At 40.2% G+C, this 25263-nt stretch overlaps 1 protein-coding gene across 2 annotated transcripts in view; it reads right to left on the bottom strand.

Annotated features, from left to right (window-relative positions):
• nedd4a (NEDD4 E3 ubiquitin protein ligase a) overlaps positions 1–25263 on the bottom strand; it is a 49778-nt gene that overhangs the window by 20407 nt on the left and 4108 nt on the right. The window contains exons 2-7 of one of the 2 annotated variants that reach the window (XM_080435234.1): positions 24599–24672; positions 23178–23256; positions 23044–23082; positions 18730–18783; positions 2171–2221; positions 478–539 (exon numbers count right to left, since the gene is read on the bottom strand). In XM_080435234.1, coding sequence (XP_080291360.1) covers positions 478–539; positions 2171–2221; positions 18730–18783; positions 23044–23082; positions 23178–23256; positions 24599–24672 — 359 coding nt within the window. Of the gene's footprint in view, positions 1–477; positions 540–2170; positions 2222–13012; positions 15042–18729; positions 18784–23043; positions 23083–23177; positions 23257–24598; positions 24673–25263 lie in introns of those variants that run through there. The other variant, XM_080435233.1, reaches the window with a different exon arrangement.

The following is a 25263-nucleotide window of genomic DNA, read 5'->3' as shown; positions in this document are numbered from 1 at the left end:
CATAGTTGTAAAACCATAACGATGTCATAATGCGTTATAGTGTGATTATAAAGTCACTATAAAGGGTGATTGAGTGCTTTAAGTAAAGTGATGAAATATCATTATATCTTCACAACACCACACAATATTTCTGCCTACACCTCCAGGAATGTCATTACTTTACTACTTTTTACTTTATAAAATGCTATTATTATTGAAAGCATTATGAGTACTTAGTTGTACTCTAAGCAATTATAATGCATTTGTACTTGACCTAAAGAGTCATTCAAAATGCTTTATGGGTAATTGATTATAGTTAAAAAGCATTATGAGTATTTATGTACTGTAACTATGTTATAACATGTGTTATAACTATAATGATACACCGTAATAAGCGGTTTACAATGCATAATAACTTATAAGTATGTTTATATATGCATTATATACAGGGGCTTCATAAAAAGTGTTTTATTCGACTGCTGGTGAAATGATGCCAACCTTCGTGGATGTAGCAGAAAGTCTTTGAATGTGTACGGCCGTTCAGCGTTGGGATTCTCTGTCTGCAAGATAGAAAGAAACGACAAAGAACAAAACACGTTCAACAGCTGTATGAACCAGTGGAAGACTCGTGTTTTACTACCAGACCACCATAAACTGAACTGACAGTAACAAATGCAAAACAGGGGGCCAATTTCTGGGTGCTGTATTATGATGAAACATGAAGGACGGTATTTACACAACCACAGACACTGATGTGGAACAGCGTACACGTACAGTACATGTTTATAGCAATATGCCGATATGGGCGAGGTCGAGAGTTCATCACAGCTACAGTAAAACGTGGGTTATATGAGGTTATATGATCATATGATCATAGATAGGTGGAAGGTTGAAAAGGAAATGAACACAGCACAAACTTTCCATTCAGAAAAAAATGAATCCTCTGCTCTACACAGCAAATTCCTCAGAGTTAAAGGTGGTGATATTTCTTTGTTAACAAGTATCTTTGTGTCCTTTCTCCTGATTGGACAAGAGTGGTGTCCCGCCCTGAAAATGTATTTTATGTTTATCAAATAGCTGGAGAGAGGGGGAGAGTCCTGGAGGGAGGGGGAAAGCCCTGCTATGGAATACTCTATATATACTGTAGCAATGATTACTATCACAATATCATGCTGTGTTCACACTGGCAGATACAGCTACAGTCTACCATTCATTTTCAATGGAAGCCAGCGACATGAAGATACAAGGCGAAGCCCGACGTTTGTAGCGTCAAAATACAAAATCTACAAAACTACAATCCCAGTTCAGCTGGCTTCAATCAACTGCAGCTACAACCATTTCCACACGCCTTCTCTCTCTCTACACCATTCTTGCTCGCCATGGGGGGCAAATGAATTATTTCCGACCACTAGTTCCATGTTATTTTTAACACTTCAACAGCAACTCGGCGACAAATACACTGCGTCGCGTTGTATCTTCCTATCTTTTGTAGTTGCCAGTGTGAATGCAGCATCGGGGATTTAAGTTTTTTTTTTTTTTTTTACTTCACTTATGCAGTTTTCATTCTTTCTTTCTTTCTTTTTTCTTCCTTTATTGTCTCCGCCAGGCCGAAAGGCATGGCGAGAGAGTATGTTTTGTTTTCTTCTTCCTTCTTCTCGTTTCCTTATTCTTTTTTTTTCTTTCTTATTTTCCATTTTGCTCTTTTTCTTTGTTTCTGTGGTTGAATCAGAATCAGAATCAGTTTTATTGTCACATCACAGGTTTACAAGGTAAAAAAGTGGGTGAAATTCTTTTTTGTACATCGTTCAAAGTAAACCACCCGGTTGCGGAATTTAATTTAATTTTCATTCAGCAGCAAATGCAATGTGATTTCCTGGGGGGTGGGGGGGGGGTGGTTTACCAGGCTAGGTGGAAAGTTTTTTTGGGGGGGGGGGGCAGGGGAAAAGTTGGAGGGGACTTTCTTTTTTGTATCTGAAAAACCCACAAGAAAGCACCGACCTATCAAATATGATATTACTGGTAACTGCACCTATGTGTTGTCTCTGCAAAATTGTGGAATACAAAATATAAAAAACTCCATTTGTAACTCTGTGAGTGTACTAATAGACCTTCGGGTCCATTTGGTTACATGTGTACTCTCTCAATGAACAGGGAGGATTCCACAGTGCTAGATGAGATAGATTGAGCTCACCGGTATCTGATGGAGAGGAACGTCCACCTGACCCAGGAAGTCATCACGAGTCTGTGAACACAGAATGTAATCACCTTTACAAATCACACAAACAGGGTAGGGTGTGTCTGTAACACACACACACACACACACACACACACACACACACACACACACACACACACACACACACACACACACACACACACACACACACACACACACACACACACACACACACACACACACACACACACACACACACAGTGGATGTAGTCTTTTACCTTTCTTGTGGGTGAAAATGTCCTAAAAATAACCCCTAAATGCCTAATCCTAACCTGAGACCTTTGCTAATGGTAACTTTAGCTCTAAAAATCACCATGAAAACAACATGATTCTTCTGGTACTCAATAGGAATAGTAATACCTGGTATGCACACACACATACAGGCCTAGAATATCCACTTTGGACAACCAAGCACTCCCTTTGTCTCCTCTGACAGACCATGCTTCCTACAGTAGGCCATAAAGATCAATAAACAGTAATCATCTTCTCAAGTATATAGATGCACCACGTAGAATTATGGACCTCTTTGAAATAGTGACCGTAATTTCAATACATTTTATATACTATTATCAACTCAACAAGATTTCAATGAATATAATTCATTCATCATTCATTTCATTGCTGTAATTCTGACCAATCCAATTTTACAATTACATTTGTCATTTATCAGACTCTTATCCAGAGTGACTTACAAAGTGATCAAATTAAACAGTAACTAGAATACCAGGTAAACAACGTCAAACCTAATATCTGTCTAAACAACATGAAATAACATAAGAAATAAGCTCTCCAGCTTTGTGTTTTATCCTTTTGACAGTATATCGTCTGTCGGGTGGAAACCTCATACTGTATGTCCAAAACTGTTACTTTTCAGTATTCAAATTAAAAAATGGTAAAAGTAGCAGATCTACAAGCTCAAAACGAAGCTTCACGCTTCGAGCTTGTAGATCTGTTTCTTTTGTGTGACGCTGTAGTATGATGAAGTAGGCCGTTAATTTACGAAAAAACACAACAAGTATAAAATATGGAGATAAGAGGTTTCTGCCCGACAGCAACGATTATGTTCATGCATATGCATTTTTGTCTTCAAAAGGCTGACAGGCCGGGGGAGAAGGCTATATCTCCCGTGTGTGTGCGTGTGTGTGTGTGTGTGTGTGTGTGTGTGTGTGTCCATCTGAGAACAGCTAATCTCAAACACAGCTGGACCGATTGGCGTGAAACCTTGCAAGCTAGCATACACCCAGTAGGCCAAGGAAGACACTCCCACTCCCCCCAAATGTTTTGAATTGGTATCATGATGCCAATTTATCACTTTGCGTTTTGTGTTTCAAAACACACTTTTTGCTCCTACTCCTACCTGTACATAGTATGTCCAAAACTCATACAAATTTGGTAAATATTACCTCTGGAGTCAAGAAACATGTATCATTCAGGTTTTTCATATTCCATGCCGATTGGCTATGATTGGCATTTGGCATCCAAAGTTTTCGAAAGGGGCCTGTTTTACAAAAGTAATAAACGCAGCATCAGATCTACCCAAAATGTGGGTCCCACATTGAGGGAACTCTAAACAACACAACACATTTGCCTGTAATTGGCCTAAAAAAAATGTGGAAGGGGCCTCCTTACAAAACATATCATATAATGATCACTACATCTAATCAACCTGAAATTGGAATCACATGTTATGGGCCCTCTATGGAGCGCTCCTTTCTGCCCATGCGAAACGTTTAACTGTATATCATCAAAACACTATTTATTCCCGCAGCTTCCTAACGTCCTGCCAGCTACGACCCACTACCAGTGGTGGAAAGTAACTATGTACATTTACTCAAATACTGTACTTAAGTACAAATTTGAGGAATTTTTACTTTATGGTAAATGGTAAATGGTGCATTTATATAGCGCTTTTATCCAAAGCGCTTTACATAGATTGTGCATTACATTCACCCATTCACACACACATTCATACACCGATGGCGGAGGAAACCATGCAAGGCACCAACCTGCTCATCGGGAGCAATTAGGGGTTCAGCGTCTTGCTCAAGGACACTTCGACACCAACTCTGGGGGAGCCCCCCAGCCCGGGATCGAACTGGGAACCTTGTGGTTTCCAGTTCACTCTACCCGGACACTCTACCCCTGAGCCACTGCCGCCCAAAAACTACTTTATGGGAGTATTTCCATTTTTCTTTACATTTACTTCTACTCCACTACATCTTAGAGGCAAATATTGTACTTTTTACTCCAATACAATTATTTGAAAAATGTAGTTACTAATTACTTTGTAGATTTTGATTATTATTACAAAACATACATTTACCACTGCAGCCCTATTTAAACTTTGGCTATTTGAAAATAGCAGATCTACAAGCTCACAAAGCGTCGCATCTTAGACGTGACATTCTGCATAACTATTACTTTTACTTTTAGAAAGGCCTACTTTAAGTAAATTTTGATGCCAATACTTTTGTACTTTCACTCAAGTACATATTTTGATTACCAGACTTTTACTTGCAACAGAGTAATTCTGCATTGCAGTATTGATACTTTTACTTAAGTAAACAATTTGAGTACTTTTTCCACCACTGCCCACTACTGACACAGGCCTGGGTAAAGCCACCCAGTCTGGCGAAGACCTGCGCTCCAAGGAACACCCTTTTCTAATTGTCAATAAAAGGGTGAATCAATCAACATTTGCAGCATGTTGCATCCAGGTTAAAGTTCAAAGGTTTTATTTTATTGTCACCATAACACACACTTAGTTGTACATGGGAGCAAAACAAATCCTTCTCCCCAATGCGACATAGCTACTCATGTAAACAACAATGCAACATAGCCTACATGTAAACAACAGACAAGACATTCTTAAATAGTCACTAACATTAAAAAGTCATTAACTATTGTATCCTTCGTTGTTTGAGCTACAAGCTCGAGCTCACACAAGCTCACAATGTGCCATGTTGTGCTTTGGAAAAGTATTAATATATATACTGTATATATATTTTTGGCCTGGTTGAAAGTGGTTAAAAATAGCGCAAAAGAGACACTTCACTAAAAAAAGAAGCCTCAATAGCCTTATAGTATAATAAATATAGTGGAGATGAATATATAAAAATATATATCAATATGAATGTTGCATTTTGGATAGCTCTTCATAACATAACAATAACAGAGAGAGAGAGAGAGAGAGAGCGAGAGAGAGGGTGCTCATTCCAGCGTTTACTTTGTGAATGCCTTGATCACGTGACCATTTCCATCTTACTTCCTGCCCCTGAGGCAAAAACACAATGTTGTCACAGATACAGCAGCTTTGTGACCAAATTAGCTGCTCCAACGCATCACAGTGGCTGGCACCGAGTGCACGCACAATGTTTACATGAACAAATATAGATATCTGCTGCACCTGCCCTGCCAGTGGGGAAGCCAAGGTGAGCCCTCAAACCCGGGTTCATTTATACTCTGTAGTACCACAGTGTCGCTTGACAAGAGGAGCCGATCTACAAGCTTACAATGATTGGCATTTTATTCAGGAGTCCCAGATTGTAGCTTTAACCCTGGTGTCCCTATTTTGGGCTCCACAATTATACAGTGCAAAGTAACACAACACAATTATACTGTCCTACAGTACAACTAAACACAACACAATAACACAACACAGCACAGTGTTTCTGTTGCTGTCAATACAAGTCATTTTCATGCAAGCGACATGAAGATACAAACGGACGCGCGACTCATGTAGCTTTTGACGCCCGCAACAAAAGCTTCAAAGTAAAGTTGTTTCTGTTCACCACTAACACTCACCTTCTCTCTCTCCACACAATTCCTGCTTGTAATGGGGGGAAAACAATGCATTCCCGATTTCCCATCAGCCACTTCCCTGTTATTTAACTTTATATTTATCTTGCCCATGGCTCTCAAACAGGGACGCACACTTGATGACTTCACTGAACATTTATTTTCAACAGCAACTCGGTGACAGTGTAGCTTACAAACGCTTGGTCATTTTGCAGCTTTTGTACTGTAGCAGCTGGTGTGAATGATGCATTATTCTGTGTTCACACTTGAAGCGATTAAGCCACAGGTTACAAGTCATTTCAGTGGAAGTCAGCGACATGAACATACAAATAAACACCCGACACTTGTCACTGCATCACGCGCTACTAAAGGTTAAACTTGCTTCAAGTTTTTTTCAGTGCTCAAATGACGCAGTGAAGTGTCACTCAGTCATGTTTTTGTTTCACAATGTCCACTCCCCTTTTCTTGTAATGGGGGAAAACTAATAGCCAGTTCCCTGTTGTTTTAACCCCAGCTTTTTATATTTTCCTTCATATCTTACTTGCTTGTTGTCCCCACACATGGACGCTTGATGACGTCAACGAGTGTGTTGAGCAACACTTCAAGGGCAGCTCAGTGACAGTATAGCTGACCATTCTTGGTCATTTTGACGTTTTTGTCGCCGCAAGCGTAAACGCAGTCTCTGGCTACGAGGAAAAATATGGAGCTCACTGAATGCTCTGACGCAACCGTCCACCTTGAATGAACTGATAGCACAACAAGACCAAACAAAAACGGATCCTGATAGAGCCCGTGCCTGCAGACGGTTTCTAGGTAACTGTCAGCTCAATGAGTAGTGAGCGAGTGCACATTTAGGGAGAATGGGCTTCAACAATCTGTGTTTATGAGCGCAAATCCTCGCTGGTGGCTTATCAGACTTCAAAATGATGACCAGATCCATCTACTGAAACAGAAAAGAGACACTCACTATGTAGTCATTACCCTGTAAGCATTTATTGTGTTCAATGATGGGCTTTAACCCTGATGTAGTCCTTCCTATCCAAACATTATGATGTCTGTTACATGGACATGCAGCTTTATGCTTTAATTTACTTGGAAATCAGTGACATTAGACTTCAGGAAGTTTTGATCAGATAAAACTGGCACATCCGCTTGACGGCAGGTGCAGGACCAACAGTGGATTAAGTCAAGGCTTTATTATAGATTAACGTTTCGACACAGTCTTCTTCAGAATGGAGAAGACTGTGTCAAAACGTTAAAATATGACTTCACCCATACAGATTCACATTCAAATAAATACATACACATACAGTACAGATAGACATACTGAACATACACATACACGACAGATACACACAAAATACTATACATACAGTAAATACAGACAATACATTATATTACATATAGATACATACTACACATACAGTATACAGAGTGGTAGAGAGGAAACAGCAGAGGAAACAGCCGCGAGACAGTAAAGTCCTTTAGAGTTCAGAATTCCATGGTTCCATACATGGGAGTTACATTAACACTAAGGATTTCACTGAGCAAGTTCTTTGCATGAGAAATGTACTTTGAATGGTTTGTGAAATGTTATTACACAAAGTTATTAGTAATAACTGTCTGGAATAGATATGAGTGAAATGTACTCTAGCCTATATTAGAACCCTGGAATAAATGCGCTTATTTTTCTTATTAATTGTTCACGTTAAATGATTTGGTTATTGTCATATTAAACAAACATCTCTAGATGACAAGTTGACTGTAAAGTCTGGTTGTCCTTACTGTTAAACAGTGATAAGCTGCAACCAGCTCTGGGGTTTTGCTTGAAAGGTTTGGATTGAGAGACACACTTGCTTTGTGGCCACAGCCAAATACCATTACAGTGTAGATTCTGATCCAATGTATTCATCTTTCCTTAACCACTTAAACCCTATATACTGTACTTAGCTGATGGGAGTTCCCCAGGACTCTATACTTGGTCCGCCAAATCTCTTTGCCGAACATAGCCGATCTACACACTCACAACACGTGTTGAGAGCTATTTTCGCTTAACAAAATTGGCACTGGAACACCAGCTGATGATTGATTTTTGAGGGATTCTCTCTCCTGATTGGATGAAATGTGTAACCCACCTGAAAATGAATGCTGTGTTTACTAAACAGCTGGGAGACACCGGTTATTGAACAAACTAACTCTGTAGCAATCATTACTATCAGAATATACACTGTAGAGCTATTTAACACTATTTTAAACTAAATAAATAAACAAACAAACATCTCTTACACCACCTTTAAGGCCTGTGGGGCTATGAGGGTAGCACAGTAGCACATGCTTACAACACGCTGGGTTTATAGACATAACTGCCTGCCAGCCAACTAGAAATACCACATTGTATAGTAGTGAATGGAGACTTTGAAAGAATGTAATGAACGTGGTTTGTGATGTCATAGAGACTTTGGCCTGTTCAGTTTCATCCTCGAGTCAAAGTGGACATTTGTGGCAAATGTCAGGAAATTTGCTCAACGTGATCCCGATATATTGTGTTTATGAGAATGGGACGATGCCCCCCTCCGATGCATGGACGGACGGAAGGAAGATTGGACGGATGGACAGACGGACGGACGAAAGGACAGATACAGTATATGGACATACGGACAGACAACCAGAAAACCGCCTTGGGCCACGGTTGTCGCCAGTGGAGGCATAACAAGGCTTTGCTTCAACAACAAATCCCTCTCGCATGGCTGAATCAGTGAGCACACAATCACAGCTCTGGGAGAATGTTTAACCAATATCATACACTATTATACACCACTGTTTCTCAACTATTTGTCCATGGCATAATTACAGGTGGATCCATGAGGAAAAGTTTTAAAATCTTTCTAAATATATCTTGTACCTTTGTTAAAAATACGTATAGTTTTTTTGACCTGTTGTGAGCTAGATCAGCTATTTTCGGTGAGTGACACCGACATGCAACTACGTACAAAGTGTTAAGATCAGTAATAGGAAAAATGGATTTCAAAATGTTTTTATAAAATAGAAATTACTGTTATTATGCCTATGCCTTCTTGTATGCTATACTGTATCTGTATCTGTATACTGTACTGTATATTGTTGTGGGGAGGTGGGTGGGATGGAAATACAGTATGCTAGTGATACTAGCCAGTAGCCACTTGTCATGCTTTACTGACAAGCCTCACAACAAGCCTTTTCTTTTTTCCAAATCCATCTTTCAGATGATCCCACACACATGTAAATGTGAGTGAGCAAAGCAGCAGCGATCAGACTCCCAAATGAAATACAACTAGACACATGAAGCATTGTGTTCCATCCACTATGGCCTGACTTAATACTCTACTGCATGAAGCTAACAACACGTCTCAACATGACGAGTTGTGAGCTTGCAGATCTGCTATTTTTGCTGAATATTCTCCCCAGAATAGGGACGCTAGGTATTATGTTGTTGATAAAGTAAGTATGCAATTCCAAGTCAATGGAGACTCAACATTTAGCTGAATAATGATATCACAGATTCAAATCACGAAACAATTTGGAAGCAAGTTAATAGATGTTAGGGCAGGCTATATACAATATTCATCGTGATGTGCGGTACAGTACTTCTTGCGATGTTTTTCAGACATTGGTCACATTAACATGTGTAACATTGTTGCTCATTTAATTAAAGCCAAGAAGTAATCTATATGCAATGCCAACAGGTATTGCATATGATATAGTATGTTTAAGCTGCAGTTGATGTTTGCAACGTGAAGCCTTGAGCAAAATGTATCAGAACACAAAATGTTTCACAAATGTCTCACCACATTGAAATGATTTCCTGACTGGCAACAGAGAGAGTTCATTTAAAATAGCAAACATGTGTTTGATGGCCAGACAGTTCATCAATCCAGTTGGTGAAAAAGCGAGAACTGTACATTTGAGGGGAACATTTGAGAATATATATTTTTTATGTGCACTTTTATACACATGTAGGTGTAGTTTAGATAAAGTTTACTTTGTTGATTAAAATGTTAAGAACTGCACACGTAACACTTTTTCTCAATCATTTGCTGGAGCATTGGCAGGTGCAATAAAAAATATAGACAAAGCTTTAAAGAAAGATACTTTCTGTATGCTATGACTGCGGGATAATTATCAATGCGGTTACTGTATCATGACTCAAAGGTGAAATAAATACACTCGGCCATTTGATGTTTTTACCATGTATCATGATTATTTCTAGATGACCTTTCAATGTAAGAAAACAGGATTGTCTTAGGATCTGGTATGTTCAAGGTAGAGAGACTCCAGCTAAGCTAACTAAAACTAACAAAGCAACAAAAACTAGAATTAAATTTTAAAAAATGAGGCTTTACAAAAAACACTAACTGAAACTGTGTTGTGTGTTTATAAAACTAAACTAAAATCATAAAGAAATGCCCTTAGTTGTAGTAGCTCAGTATCCAATATTTTTCTTAAAAAAATGCAAAATAGCTGATCTACAAGCTCCCAAGATCTGCTAGCTATCTTTCTGAGCTTTTTGAATCTCGCACCTGACTTATCCCATATTACAATTAAAAAGTAAAATGAACACTAAAACTAATAATAAACCAAAACCAACCCTTTTCACCAAATAAAAACTAGACTAAACCATCAGACACACGTTAAAAATGAATTAAAACCGACTGAAGTGAAAACGAAAGAAGAAAATAAAAACAAAACAAATTAAAAACTATAATAACCTTATCTAATTACTAGTGCAGAGCTTCTGACTTGACAAGCCGCTAAATGCAGAGAGGTGGGGGGTCGCGGGCTGACACCTGATACTTCACAAACACAGCCAGGCAGGGGGACCCAAAGGGACGGGAACACACCATCCTTTACTGGGAAAGGATCGGCCTTCCACCCTGACCCCCCCATTGCTGCACATGGCAGGCATGACTGAGCGCCGCTCTAGCAGTGTTGCCAGATTTAGCGAGAGAAATAAGCAACAAGGTCTATGAAAATAAGCCCAAAGGGAAAACTTTAAACCTGCATCGGCTTGTAGATCGGCTATTTAAAGAATTAGAAGAAGAAAAAGCTAAACATTTTGAACATTTTTCGAAACATTTGAACAACACAAATCTGGTACGTGGACAAATACAAATTAATTTGGGGGTCCTGGACATGAAAATGTTTGGGAACCACTGGTTTAAACAACATTAGGAAACAAGCCCAAATAAATAAGTATCTACACTTTACAAACAAGCCAGAAAAACCACAACCCGCGACTACCAATAATTTACAAGCAACTTTACAGAAAAACTAGCTCAACGTCACTTATACTAAGCAGACATGGCAACACTGTGCTCTAGTATCATGCTGTTAAATTTGAATCCACGGGCCGGGCTACAGCTGACCAGACAATCTGGAGTCAGGGGGGGGGGGGGATCTTCAGAGCTTGCTTTATTTATATCAGGAAGGCGCATTGCTTTTTCCCCCTGACACTAAAAATAGCCTGGGTAAATACTTAGGCTGATTACTCAAAGCGTTAACAGAATAATAAAAATGGAGAACTACTCTAAACGGAGGCACGTGAACGATTCACATTCTCACAAATTTGGACGCTTGCACGCTCTCAAAAGCCAAAACGAGGCTTAGTTCGTTCTTCTCTTTCAGTGTTTTCTTGGATACCAGCATGTAAATTGATTACTGTGATGCAACTGAATACCTTTGAATGCATGTCCACTTGGGGCTTGTTAATTGCATAACTTTGCGCTCGTCTTCTCGGTTACTGAACTTTGTAGTTGTTTGTCAAATAAGCCCAACGGCTGACACAGTAAACAAAGCAGCAATGGACAGCACTTTGGCTTGCACTGTAATTATACTTTTAAACCTGCCGTCCCTATTTTGGGCATGTCATTATAGCCAGAAATGTTGCAAAAAGTTCCAAACATAAAACATTTTTGAACATAGCCGATCCACAAGCTCACAATGAACTGCAGTGCAACGTGGTGTGAGCTTGTAGACCTGCTATTTTTGAAATAGCAGATGAAGTGACTTTTCTAGAAAGCTACAGTTGTGCGACCATAACAGTCAAATTGTTCTGTGTCACTAATCATTTTTGTTTCATACAGATCACAACAACATCAATATCCCAATGTCAACATCTGATTCATAGCAATCATGTTAAGCAACATACAGTATAAGGTTACGGTATGAGTTGCCGAAGCTGGGCCTATTTATCTAATAGGAATGCTTACAGCAGTGGTTCTCAAACATTTTAATGTCAACAAGGACCACTACATTTATATTTATTTGGCCGTGGACCCCCATCTGAAAATGTTTATCAAAATTATTCACAATTTTCCAAACATTTTCAATATTTAAAAAAATAGCAGATGTACTGTACAAGCTGTGCAAGTGACGCACTGCGAGCTTGTACATCTGCTATTTTTGAATAGCCAAAATAAAAATGATTGTGATGCTACATTAAATACTTTTGCTGGAGACCCCCTGGAACTCGCTCAAGGACCCCTGGGAGGCCGCAGACCCCACTTTGAGAACCACTGGCTTACAGTACAAGAGCCCTGTTTGCCTCTCAAGTCACAGTGAAATTAATACTCATTTCACCTGACCAGTGTTGCTTGATGAGTACTCTTTTTCTGGACGTGTGATAAATATGGGCCCTGCGTAGCCTGAGCTCTGCTGGTTGGATGGACACACACACACACACACACACACACACACACACACACACACACACACACACACACACACACACACACACACACACACACACACACACACACACACACACACACACACACACACACACACACACACACACACACACACACACACACACACACACACACACACACACACACACACACACACACACACACACACACACACACACACACACACACACACACACACACACACACACACACACACACACACACACACACGGCATCAATTAGCTTCAATCCAATGAACAAACGCAGCACTCACCTTGACGTTTTCACCTGGATTCATTAGAGTATAATCCCTATTGTGGCCCACGTTTACATCGTTAGCCCTCGCCCCAGAACAACGGGACACATGAATGTGGACGTGCGGAGAGCATGGGGCAGCAAGCTTTGGGTTTGAAACGTGACATGAAATTCCAGTGTTTGGGTAGGGCACTTCCAAGGAAAAGCTCCTTTGTATGGCCCGATGACAATGGTTTCCAGGCATTTCCTGCCCGCTTCCTCCGTGACAGGGAACAGGATTTTTTTCGGATAATTTTGCTGCGGAGGGAAAGCAAGCCGAGGTACTACGGTACAACTTCATGTGAGGGTGGTGTTCACTCTCAGGCTCTGGAGCCTCCAGATATTCCTCATCACCTGCACCCTTAGCTGTGGCTCCCATCCCAGCTAGGACCGCTCCCTGCTGGGCCACGTGAAACAGCACGCTGATGGAGTGTCTATTGGACCGGTCCCACGTAGACGACCGTTCCGCCGTTTTGTTCCTGTCCTCCGTTTTACATTTTGGTTCGTCCTGTATGGGAACGTTAAACTGCACCATGTGTTTGGCATCCCTGACTTCGGCTGGGGGACAGCCGCTCTTGGAGAAGCGTGGCCCGTTGGGTGCCGCCGCGGCGACGGACCCTTTGCAGGTAGCTGCATCGTCCTCCTGGACAGATGTCTGAGGACAGCCCCTTCCAGGAGGCAGAGGAGGCAGAGCCACCGGGCTGACCGGGGAGGCGGGCGGGGTGCTGCAGGGGCTCCTGGGAAATATAACGAGAGAGGAGCATCGTCTCAGCGGGGCCCTGGCCTTGCTGCAGGGTAAACCTCTCTCCGGGGACGTCTTGCGCTGTTCCGGGGACTCCGGCTCGAAGATGCTGCTGCTGCTGCAGTACCCGGCATCGCTGGCCGTGCTGCTGCTGTACGAGCCTCCGTCAGCGGTGCCGCCGGCCGCCCCTTCGCACACGCCCCCCGCGTCCACAGGCTCCCCATCCTCTCCGCCTCCGCCGCCTTCCGGCTCGCCGCCCAGCTTAGCGCAGGGTTGCAGCGCGATCTGCACAACGCTCTTCTTATTACGTCCCCCGGTGTTCACCTTGGGTATGAATACTGAAGAATAGCGTTGTAGTTGAGTGTCATCAGGCGACAGGGGAGTCACCTTCATGCGGACAGAGCAGTGTGCGGGGGTCCGGGCGGGCACACTCTCCTCACCATGTCCGCTCAGGCTCTCTGACAGAGGGTCCGTGTGGCTTCTCCCCGACGCGAAATGCAAGCGGAGACGGCGCGCCATTCGTTTAACTCTCCGAACCCTGCAGCATGTTAAAAAACTGCTAGCAGGGAAAAAGACAAGCAAAGCGACTGCCCCGAGCACTGCCCTGTGATTACAATCATTAGCGACTGCACATAGCCAAAATAGCTCTGGTGACAACCTACATTCCTCCTCAAGGCTGATCTCAGCTATCAGTTAAGAGGAGCTCAGGCGTGCTCCGCAGGAACGACTCAAAAACACACGACCTTTAAAATCTAAACGAATCCGATGTTCTACCACACTAAGAACCTCAGCTGTAGTACTCAAAGAAGAGATCGTTACATTGAATGCTGAAGGGCAGGGCTCCCAGTACAGACTTGCCACAGAGCCCAGCCTCAGTCCTGTCGCAACTGTACGTCCTGAATTCCAGCCAGACCAGTATAGTATCTAACACCATGTGCCTTTTGCAAGCAGCCGCACTCCCTTTGAAAAAAACAACACCGTAGCCGTCTACATTGCATTTTAAACTGACACTCTACTAAACTACTAACTTGTGCCTCACGCCACACACTCAAAGACTCTACTTCCCACTGACAACTATGTGTCTAATGTTTCTGCTGGTCTGTGACTGTGACCCCGCAAATATTTTTACCCACTGGTATAGTGTTACAGGAAATCAAGGGGAATGACTTTCAACATCATTCTACATGTATATCAAACTGAGCACTGGCTTGCCTAACAGCATCCATACTATGAAAGCACCACAGACTGTGGAAATATGCAGGAAAAATGGCAAGCTCATTAACCACTTAAACCCTATATATACTTCATTGATCAGGATTTCCCAGGGTTCTATACTTGGTCCCCTCCTTATTTTCCCCTCTACACCAAATCTCTTTGCCGTAAATAGCCGATCTACAAGCTCGCGGCTATTTTCAGTGAATGTTTTGCTGAATGTTTGCCTATTATGACATGCTCAGAATAGGGATGTTCAAGTGGTTAAATGAACATTGAAATCTATTGGCAGTCCATGTAAAAAACATAAACAAAGCTATGAAAAATGTAGCTGAAGACGACTTTGCATATAGAGGTTTGGGTTGTGTAGTTACCTTGATATGCGATTCCAAATATTGGCAAGGTATCTTCAATAGTTGCTCCATAGTTTAAAAATGTATAATCCCAAAAACGTTTCCTCCAAATAAAAGGAGAGAATATACTGGATCATAATTTCATTCAACTATTGTAGATATCTCGCCAGTATTTGGAGTTACATCATGGCATGGTAACACAATGTAAACCTCTGTATGCCAGCTAAATGCAAATTAGTAAATGATGAAAATGATATTTTATTTTAATTCTTTTGAGAAATATAACCACGTCAGTTTTGAGCCCACATGTGACAGTCTATAATGTCTCGATTTCATCTCTCTTGTTGTTGATGGTCCATTATTAAGCCCGGCTATTTTTGCACATGCTGAATTGTTTTGAAAATGTATGAACATTTGAAAATGTTTTGAAAATAGATATGGAAATAAGAGCATTTCTGCCCCAACCAATATTCCTTACAATTAATGTGCAATAAGCATGGAATAAACTACTTGTTTTAGCTGACAAATGGCAAAACAATCTGTAAAAACAATAGCACTTGCTCAATGCAGAATTCAGGACAGTAAACATTCCTAGCATTTGTTCCAATGCCTACAGATGTTTACAGATGACACTGTCCTGGTCAGTGTCATGGTTCAGGCACAACAATCTGGATTTAACCTCTGAACAACTGAAAAAACAAGAACACCTGATGATAATGCTCTGCGGAAACAGTACAACCACTCCCGACTTTGTATGAATGAGTCATGAGTTTTTGTCATTCAAATTCAATTCAAGTATCACCTGCCAGGTAAGGGTGTAACAAATCCCAGAATCTACAGGAAATAGCCGATCTACAGCAGTGGTTCCCAAACTGGGGGTCGGAACGCCCAGGGGGGGTCCCCAAATTATTTTGGGGGGTCCCCAGATGATTAGCCTAATGTGCAACAATAATTTCTCACTCAACAGTAAACAAACCAACATACGGTATGTAAGTGTATACAGGGTATTTGCACATATCTAAAGTGACAATTTAAGGAGTTTTAAGACCTAAATTAGCAAATAGTACGTACTAAGAAAGAGGCAAACATTGTGAGAAAATACCACATTTACAAGCCCACAAGTCACAATGCACTAGTTCACACTATTTTCACAATATTTATCTGTGGAACCGAGTCAAACTAAATTTAATGCCTACAATTCCAAGTGCTTGTCAGGGTGGGGGGTCCCAAGTTCAAATATTGATGATTTCGGGGGGTGTTTGCCGTGGGATCATTTTGTAATCATTACAAAAACATGAAACACTAATGCCTGAACAGTTTGGGAACCCTTGATCTACAAGTACAAGGTCACAACGCTTGTAGATCTGTTATTTTAGGATCATTGCATTTGGATCATGGTTCCTGGTTCTATTTCAGAACCGTCACACTACTCTACTACCCTACTGACGGGACATGAAGCTGGAGGAGAATGTGTAATGTCCAGTACAACCAGAAGAACCATCCGAGTCACTGCTCAATCTGCCTACCCAGCGTACAACATGACAATAGGATTATTACACACTTTCTTATGGTAAATGGTATCAAATTATTATCAAATCAACATGACACCACAGCAATTTCTGCCTCTAAAGACATACCCACAATACGGACGGACCAGATTGAAATTGTCATTCGTGAGTGATGACCTAATAGAGTCAACGTCATCCGGTATCCCAGCGTGATGACTCAGTCCTCGTAGCTTTCATAATGCCGTGGGATCATTTTGTAATCATAAGGAAAAGATGAAACATGCCTGCATTCACGTGCATAATTTGGACACACTTAGACATACTGTACACGTAAGTTATAACAAAAAATGCTATGAAAAACAAGGATACCCATAATCTATATCTGACAACATAGAATACCTTGAAATCTTTCGTCAGGTGTGTTAGGATGTTAGTCCCATATTCAGACTTTACCCATATTTACAGCTCTCAATTTAAGCAAAATCAAGGCCTCCAAGATCAAATAATATATCAAGGCATAATAAGGGTGCTTGTATCTTTTGACAGACAGATGAACTATTTAAGATGTTAAGTCTACTGGCAAGTGGCCTTTATGTGTTTAAGTATGACACATGTCCTTAGGCTACCATTTGAGACTTGTTTACACCACATTTGAAGGGACGCAAATTGGATAGAAGGCAAGCAAATCAAATTAACTGACAAATGGCTTTATCTTTTACATTTGTTAACATAATTATTATATTATAATAATAATGATAATAATGAAAATAATAATAATTATCATTATTATTATAATAAAAAATATGGAAACAGGGATATATGACAATTGGGCCACATCACTCAATGACTGAAGATGACTTGCATTTCACAACAACAAAACATGAAATGGCAACAAGCTGTTTACAACATACTGTAGGAAGTGATGACATGAAGTGAACATGAATGAGGTTGTTGATCAGTGGAGGACAAAGGGTGACTGTGACAGTGACTTTACTGTCACAACGTCTCAGCTCTGGAATTACCAGTTCAGGCTGATCAATCACAGTCTCCTTTTAAATAATGTATTCAAACTTATCAAAAGGCCTATCAAATAGTGATGTTTTGATTACCTAAATGTTTTAATTCCAACTGCACTTTATATTTTATGTTTTCATTCTGTTGTTTTGACTGCCTTAAACAATTATTATTACTATTACTAATATTAAATTATTATTCATTATGACATACATTTTCATCTCCTCCACAGTAACATATAATCTAATTTTAAAGATTGTTTAGACCTTCAACAAAATCCTGTCCATATACTGTAGAACCTACAGTATAGATTAGATGTGTTTGCTAGTAGTCTATTACTGTACATGTAAACAGTAAAAACATGTACACTGAAATCCACAGAGGTGAAAGGTCACTCAGTGACCACTTCAAGTACGGTAAACTCTTCTCTTGCCATCGTTACTGGCTTTTTGTGCTGCCTGCCTACTATAAACCACTATGAAACTAGCGGCCCTATCTAACATTTTTCAACTATTCATTTTTTTTTTCAAATAACCGATTCCACAAGGTCAGAATGTATTGCAATGTGACGAGTTGTGAGCTTGTGGATTCAACTATTTTCACACAACACGTTATGCGACAAAGTATAAAATAGGGTTCAAGTGGTCAATTGACCATACAGTACATGTTGCTGGCTACTACGTTATACAATATGGTTTGATAACAGCAGTTACCCTGCGCATACTATTACCTGAGCATACTATTACTGCTATTTCTAAAAGAGGAACAGCAGTTATATACTGTAGCTCACACAAGAAAAAACAGTTGTAAGAATAAGTCCTAGAAGTTTTCACATGTGCCATGGAACTATAGAATATGGAAAACTTACCAGACGATTTTCATCAAACACCTCCAGCAGAAGACGATGATTCCTAGGATGAACCTAAAATATAAAACATAGCCATTACATTAGGGGTGCAACAGTTAACTGAACTAATCAATTTCATCGATTATAAAGAAGTATCTATTATCATAGTAAGACCATAATCCATAGTTGCAGGCCAACATTACATTGACAAGTCTAGGCCTACACAGTAAAGTGCTTTGTGTCAATTTAACTCACAGCAACGTCTCAGACTATAATTCTGAAGTGATGAATTACTCTCCTCCACAGTAACATACAATCTAATTCAAAACGGTGGCTGCTCACTGCTCCTTAGGACGGGTTAAATGCAGAGGACAAATATGCTTAAGGGGACAATAAAGTACATCAAATCTAATCTAATCTAATCATAACGGCAGAGCGAAGATTTGACAACAAACTAGAGCCAAATATTGTTAAAAGGAGCTTAAATGCACTACAGTGGAAAGCAGCAACAAACAGCTGAGGAAAAAAGAAAACTTATGAGTCATTGCAAAATTTCTATGGGAAAGAATAACTATCATAATCTCTATTCTATTATGATTGTGTATATGACAACACTGTATATACAGCAATACCTTAAAATCTTTCTTCGGGTGTGTTAGGATGTTAATCCCATATTCAGACTTTACCCATATTTACAGCTCTCAATTTAAGCCAAATCAAGGCCTCCAATATCAAATGATATATCAAGGCATAATAAGGGTGCTTGTATCTTTTGACTGACAGATAAACTCTTTTGTGATGTCTACTGGCGAGTGGCCTTTATCTGTTGAAATATGACACATGTCCTTAAGCTACCATTTGAGACTTGTTTATAGGGCGTTTGAAGGAACACAGATTGTATAGAAGGCAAGAGAAAAATGCTACAAATAGTGGTGGAGTGACCTTGACCCAAATACAACAACGCCTAACCCAACCAAGACCACAAAGGTAGTCTGCCGCATTTTCATAACCATAATGTACAGTGTTGATTTAACTATGAGCAGTGGGTAGATTTGGTTGTCATTTGTACACTCTTCAGAGCTAAATTAAACCTAAGGATTTTACTGTATATGCAGTGGGATATCTCTTCAATGCCTCTGACTCCATGTTATTGTATATACAGTAATTGGTGTATATTGATACATTTAGTTGTAAATGGAATTCATAATTTCATGTTGGTGGTTATGGTAATGTTACATGATTAGAGGAACTGGTTCCCCTGGTAAAGTAAAACATACCCACATTGACTCTAATAGCTACAACATTTCCAGGCCTCAATGCACCTATTGATTTCATGTTCCCTTTGTAGAAATGCATGATCCTTATTGGGTCAGTATACGTTTTTTTAAATACATTTACAATATATTTATTTAGGTCCAATGCTTTTTTCTTTAAAAATTTGATCCCACGATTTTGTAACCCATTTTCTCACAGAGTGGCAATTGCCTATGTAATCCTCGGCTCTACTCTCCCTCTGCCAGCCTAGGGAGAGCCCAGAACTGAGCTCATGCCCCCTTCGATGAATGAGGAACTAGCAAGCCGCTTCTTATCACCTGAGGTCCAATGCGAACCAGCAATGTTTTCTCACACCATACCTGGGGATATGTAAAAAAAGGAGAGGACAGGCGTTCTACACCATAGCGTGCGCCATAGATGCACTGGGAAGCAAACTGGAGCCGGAAGTTCGATGAGAGCCAGCTGGACCTAGTCTGGTAAAGTCCCTCCCTCCGGAAAATCTCATTTCCATTTGATTTCAGGAAGGAGTCTGGCATGAAGGCTTGTCTGGGTGTTTCTAGCGCATTACCAAAAAACCGAGCCTATCAGCGTCGTCGCTCATCGTTCTGTGATTGACAGTGCAAGTTGGCCAATCAGGTGGCGAGTTCGAGTGAGCCCGAATGGAACCGAGTGCAGCCGACAAAAATGGAACGAGCCGCCATTGTTTTCTGTGGGCAGTTAAACTTTTTACTTTCGGTTTTAAAACGCTCTCAAACTTATTTTTTGAGGCACGGAATTTACTTTTAAGATATCGCTTGGATAGAATTTGTTGTTTAACTTCATATATGTGGTCAATTAATCATGACAGAGCCTATTTAAAAATACAAATTCAGAGAACCGGCAGGGGCGGGCAGTGACACGCATGTATCCGAATAAGGCAACCTATTTTGGGCATGGCCGTCTCAAAAGTCCTGTTGCGTCACATTAGTCTGGAGGTGGTAAAAATGCACTGCTGATTGGCTGAAGGGGAACAACGATCATTGGCTGAAGGGGTTGTCAGTCAACGGTATTACTCCCGCCCATAGCCAATATTGCAGAATGGGCGATCATGCCAGACTCACTCCTGAAATAAATTACAAATGAGATTTCCGGAGGGAGGGTTTACCAGGCTAAGCTGGACCAGCTTATGAATAAACAATATTGTAATGATTGCGACCTTTGACTCTCTGTGAGCTTGTAGAGCTGCTACTTTCGGTGAAGATATTGGCAGAGAGGGAAAAGAGACCTCCTTGTACAGACCCCTGGGGGACTCCAGTCACTATAGGGATTAAGTGGTTAAGCTTGTTCACCCGGCTCTCATTGACTTAAGAGCATTCCATCGAACTTCCGACCCCAGTTTGCCTCCCAGTGCCTGACGAATCAGCCAGCTAGAATTGTCAGACCAAGAAAGTGACGTATCTGTCCTCTCCTTTACATATCCTTAGTTCCTAACAGAAGCTCATTAGTTGTTACATAATATAGTTGTGTTTGCTTTGAATTTAACTTACATCCTGACAAAGGCTCCTGCTGTAACACGTAGGTGTCAGCCATAATAAAGGCTTTTTAACTTTGCCTTTTTGCATTCTACTTGAAAGAAGTTGTCTGTTCGGCTACTCATTCTGTGAAAACCCCTAATTTGTGAGGCAACATGGTTATCAAAGATACCAGCAGAATATTGGGAAGTGCAATTTCATAATAACTGATATTGTTGTTAATTTTGCATAACTGTATTAGTTTATCTGGTCAAATGAAAGGGGGAGTGGGCCAATACATTATACTGTAGCAGTCTCTCTGCAAAGGAAAAGCACAAACAATAGAGCACAAGATCTAATCTGACAAAAATAATCTGAATTTATCAGTTGGAGCTAGCTGGACTTCCTTTTAGAGACTGACTGATATATATGTTATTGTTTTACACAGGCACATTAGTGCTCATAAAATATATATTTAAGACATTGTACATTTAGATTTACCCCCGTAATTTAGCGAACCGATTAATTTATTTTCATTTTGAATAAACTTGATAGCAAACTGATAGCACACAATTACATGGAATTAATGTTACCGGGGTTCCCGCTTAGTTACATGTAATTCCCGGATAACTACAGTCTGTCTGATAATGTAATTAGTAGGCATAGTAGATGAGTGGTAGAGAGGCCATCTGGGAATTAAAAGGTCACTGGTTGGCCCCCCCACTCGCCCAGTCTATGTATCGACGTTTCCTCTGGGACACTTAACAAGACACTTAACCCCCTAACTGCTCCCTGGGCGCCATCCTAATGGCAGACTCAGAGCCATTGGCTCTGGACACAAATAAACCCCTCTTGATTCTTGACTCTTTCTCTCTGCTCTGTTGTGAATGTGTGGATAGATGGGGCTTATAAATGCTGTATTCCATGCTGTTAAATGCTGTATTTCTTTTAAGGGGAGGCCATAGCTGAAGGTGTAGAGAAGCTGTCTGGTAATCAGAAGGTTTCCTGGTTCACCCCCCGGCCCCCGTCTGTATGTGTCGAAGTGTCCCTGAGCCTATTTTGGTTTGGCTGTAGGCCTACTTCCTTTTGCTGTCAGTAATCAATAAAGTTATATCCAAAATGCAGCAGGCCATATTGTCAACATAGTTAGTAGTAAAATTCATGTTAATGTAAGATGAACCTGTTGTTGAAATGCCATATGAATAAACCAGCATACAACTGAAAGCTGAAACTGCAACTATCAACCATTTTCTTAGCGATTAGTCTACAAGTTACTTTTTTAATGAAATCGAATAATCAAGAAGCAAATCGTTTTTTGGACAGTAATTATGGTTTTATACATCAACGAATCGGAGGAAAAAAAAGTCTGATTAACCACTTAAAGCCCTATTTTATACTTGGTCTTAAGTAGCAGATCTACTGTACAACACTACATTTTGCATCGTGATGCGTTGTATTTTGATTATCAATTTTCTTTTTAAATTGAATACATAGATTAGTTAACTGTTGCACCCCTAAAGCTATAATAATAATAATAATAATAATAATACAAATAAAACAAATCACTCACTCTGAAATAGAATTCTTCACTCCATTTTGGGTCCAATGTCTTCAGATATATAAGAAGAAGAAATAAAAAAAGAATGTTAAATACCAACCCAGTAATAATCCAAAACTGCAATGTCTTTGTCAGCTGATACTCACCTTTTTTTTGGTTTTAGTCTGAAGACTTGTTAATTCTCCATTGATGGGATCATAGAGGGACAGTCTGACGTATGGGTCACTGCAGCAACAACAACAACATTTATTCATTCTGTACTGGCATAGTTTAGAAACATTACAACAAAGCAATAGGTTGCAGTATAGAGATGCGCGGATGGGCTTTTTCGTCACCCAAATCCGTGTGTACACATTCATTATCCATCCGCCACCCAACCGTGTTAATTATATCATCCTATTTATAGATCCGCACCAACCCCATGTCAAATAATTATTATTTTCCTGACGTTTATTTTCTTATAAACAATTCGCTCACCACTTTCGCGATCACCGATGTATTACATATCCATGGTAGCAGCAAGCCCTCCGTCTTCATTCACTTTCGCAACTTTTCTTAAGACATATCCAGTCGTCGGCAGGGTTCAGAACTTCACTAAATCACTCCCACGCCAAACTTTTATTCCTCACTTCTTCTTTTTATTTTAAATCCTCTTATTAAGTTTCTCTCTCACTTCAGCTGCGGTAAGTGTTGCCATGTCTGCTTATTGTAAGCACTTGTTTTGGGCTTGTTTTCATAGACCTGGCTGCTTATTTCTCTCACGGCTAATTTGTGCCTGATGGAAAATGACGTAATATTAAAATACTACAAACGCACACATGCCGTGATTTCGTGCTTTTTAAAAGCTATAATAGGCCTATTATAGATATCATTAATTTAATTCCCACATTATTTCACCTGCGGTGAATATAATTCATAATTATATTTGATTGACCCAAATCCGCCTAAACTGCGGTTATCCGCGGCAACCGCAGCTAAAACCGCGATCCACGCATCTCATGCAGTATAACATTACCGTAGATTTTGGACTATAAGCCGCGCCTTTTTTCACATTTTTCGACCCTGCGGCTTATATAACGGTGCGGCTTATCTATGGATTTTTACAGCTAACGGCCACTAGGGGACCTCCTAAATCTATGGATTTTACACCCACGGCTTATAGTCCAGTGCAGCTTATATATGTACAAATCATTCAATTTAGCTGCTGCGGCTTATATTCAGGTGCGGCTTATAGTGCGAAAATTACGGTAATAGAATATCGTTGCTGTCGGGCAGAAACCTCATATCTCCATATTCTACCTTTTTGTTTATCATAAATAAACGCCCTACTTGATCATACTACAGCGTCATACAAAAGCATCAAAAGTAGCAGATCCGCAAGCTCGAAACGTGGCCCGTTTTGAGCTTGTAGATCTGCTACTTTTGCTGTTTTTGAATTAGAATCCTGAAAAGTAACAGTTTTGGACATATGAGGTTTCCACCCGACAGAGACGATATATAATATGTATTATATGTTCATAGAATAAATGATGCAAATACTTTGTTTTAACATAGAATATAGACTTACCTGGCTCCAAGTATATCTTTCTTGGCCAGTCCGATTCCAGCGATAAGTTTCACTCTCAGGATTCTAGTGTCCTCCTTAAATGACAACAAAAGCGGCATTACTTAATATTAAATAATAACGGCTGAATGTGAACTTTGTCATAGCATACCGGATCAGTGATAACATTCTGGTACAAAACACTTCCCCATAACTACTTGCTCTTTCAGCCTATGCTAGAAAAATGTCTTGAAATGTACCATGGATGGATAATTCTTCTGCATTTTGAGCCATTAGGTACAAAGTCTTGTACTAATGAGTTGCTTGTTTTCTTTGCATTTTACATTTCCGCAAACCACAGATATGCTGACATTTCTGAACCAAAAAATATGTTTCCTATCAACATTTCTACACGCAGACCAAGTTACAGATTTTGACCTGTTGTGTTGATAAGTAAAATAAGCCTGTTTATGGTGGCTACCAATAGTTAACATTATCTTGTTGACTGTACTGCATTCCCATGGGCTACACTACAAGGTCCCATGGGCCGACCTACAAGCTCAGCTCACACTGTGAGCTAGTAGATCAGCAATTTTGGGTGAATATTCCCCCCAGAATAGGGGCACTAGGGTTCAAGGGAAGCGGTTAAAATGTAGCGTAAATATAAAAATATCAACCAGTAACACGTT

Source organism: Gymnoscopelus braueri (genome assembly GCF_963280865.1).
Source record: "Gymnoscopelus braueri genome assembly, chromosome: 1".
Classification (NCBI taxonomy): Eukaryota; Metazoa; Chordata; class Actinopteri; order Myctophiformes; family Myctophidae; genus Gymnoscopelus; species Gymnoscopelus braueri.
This window is presented reverse-complemented; position numbering and strand designations above follow the sequence as displayed.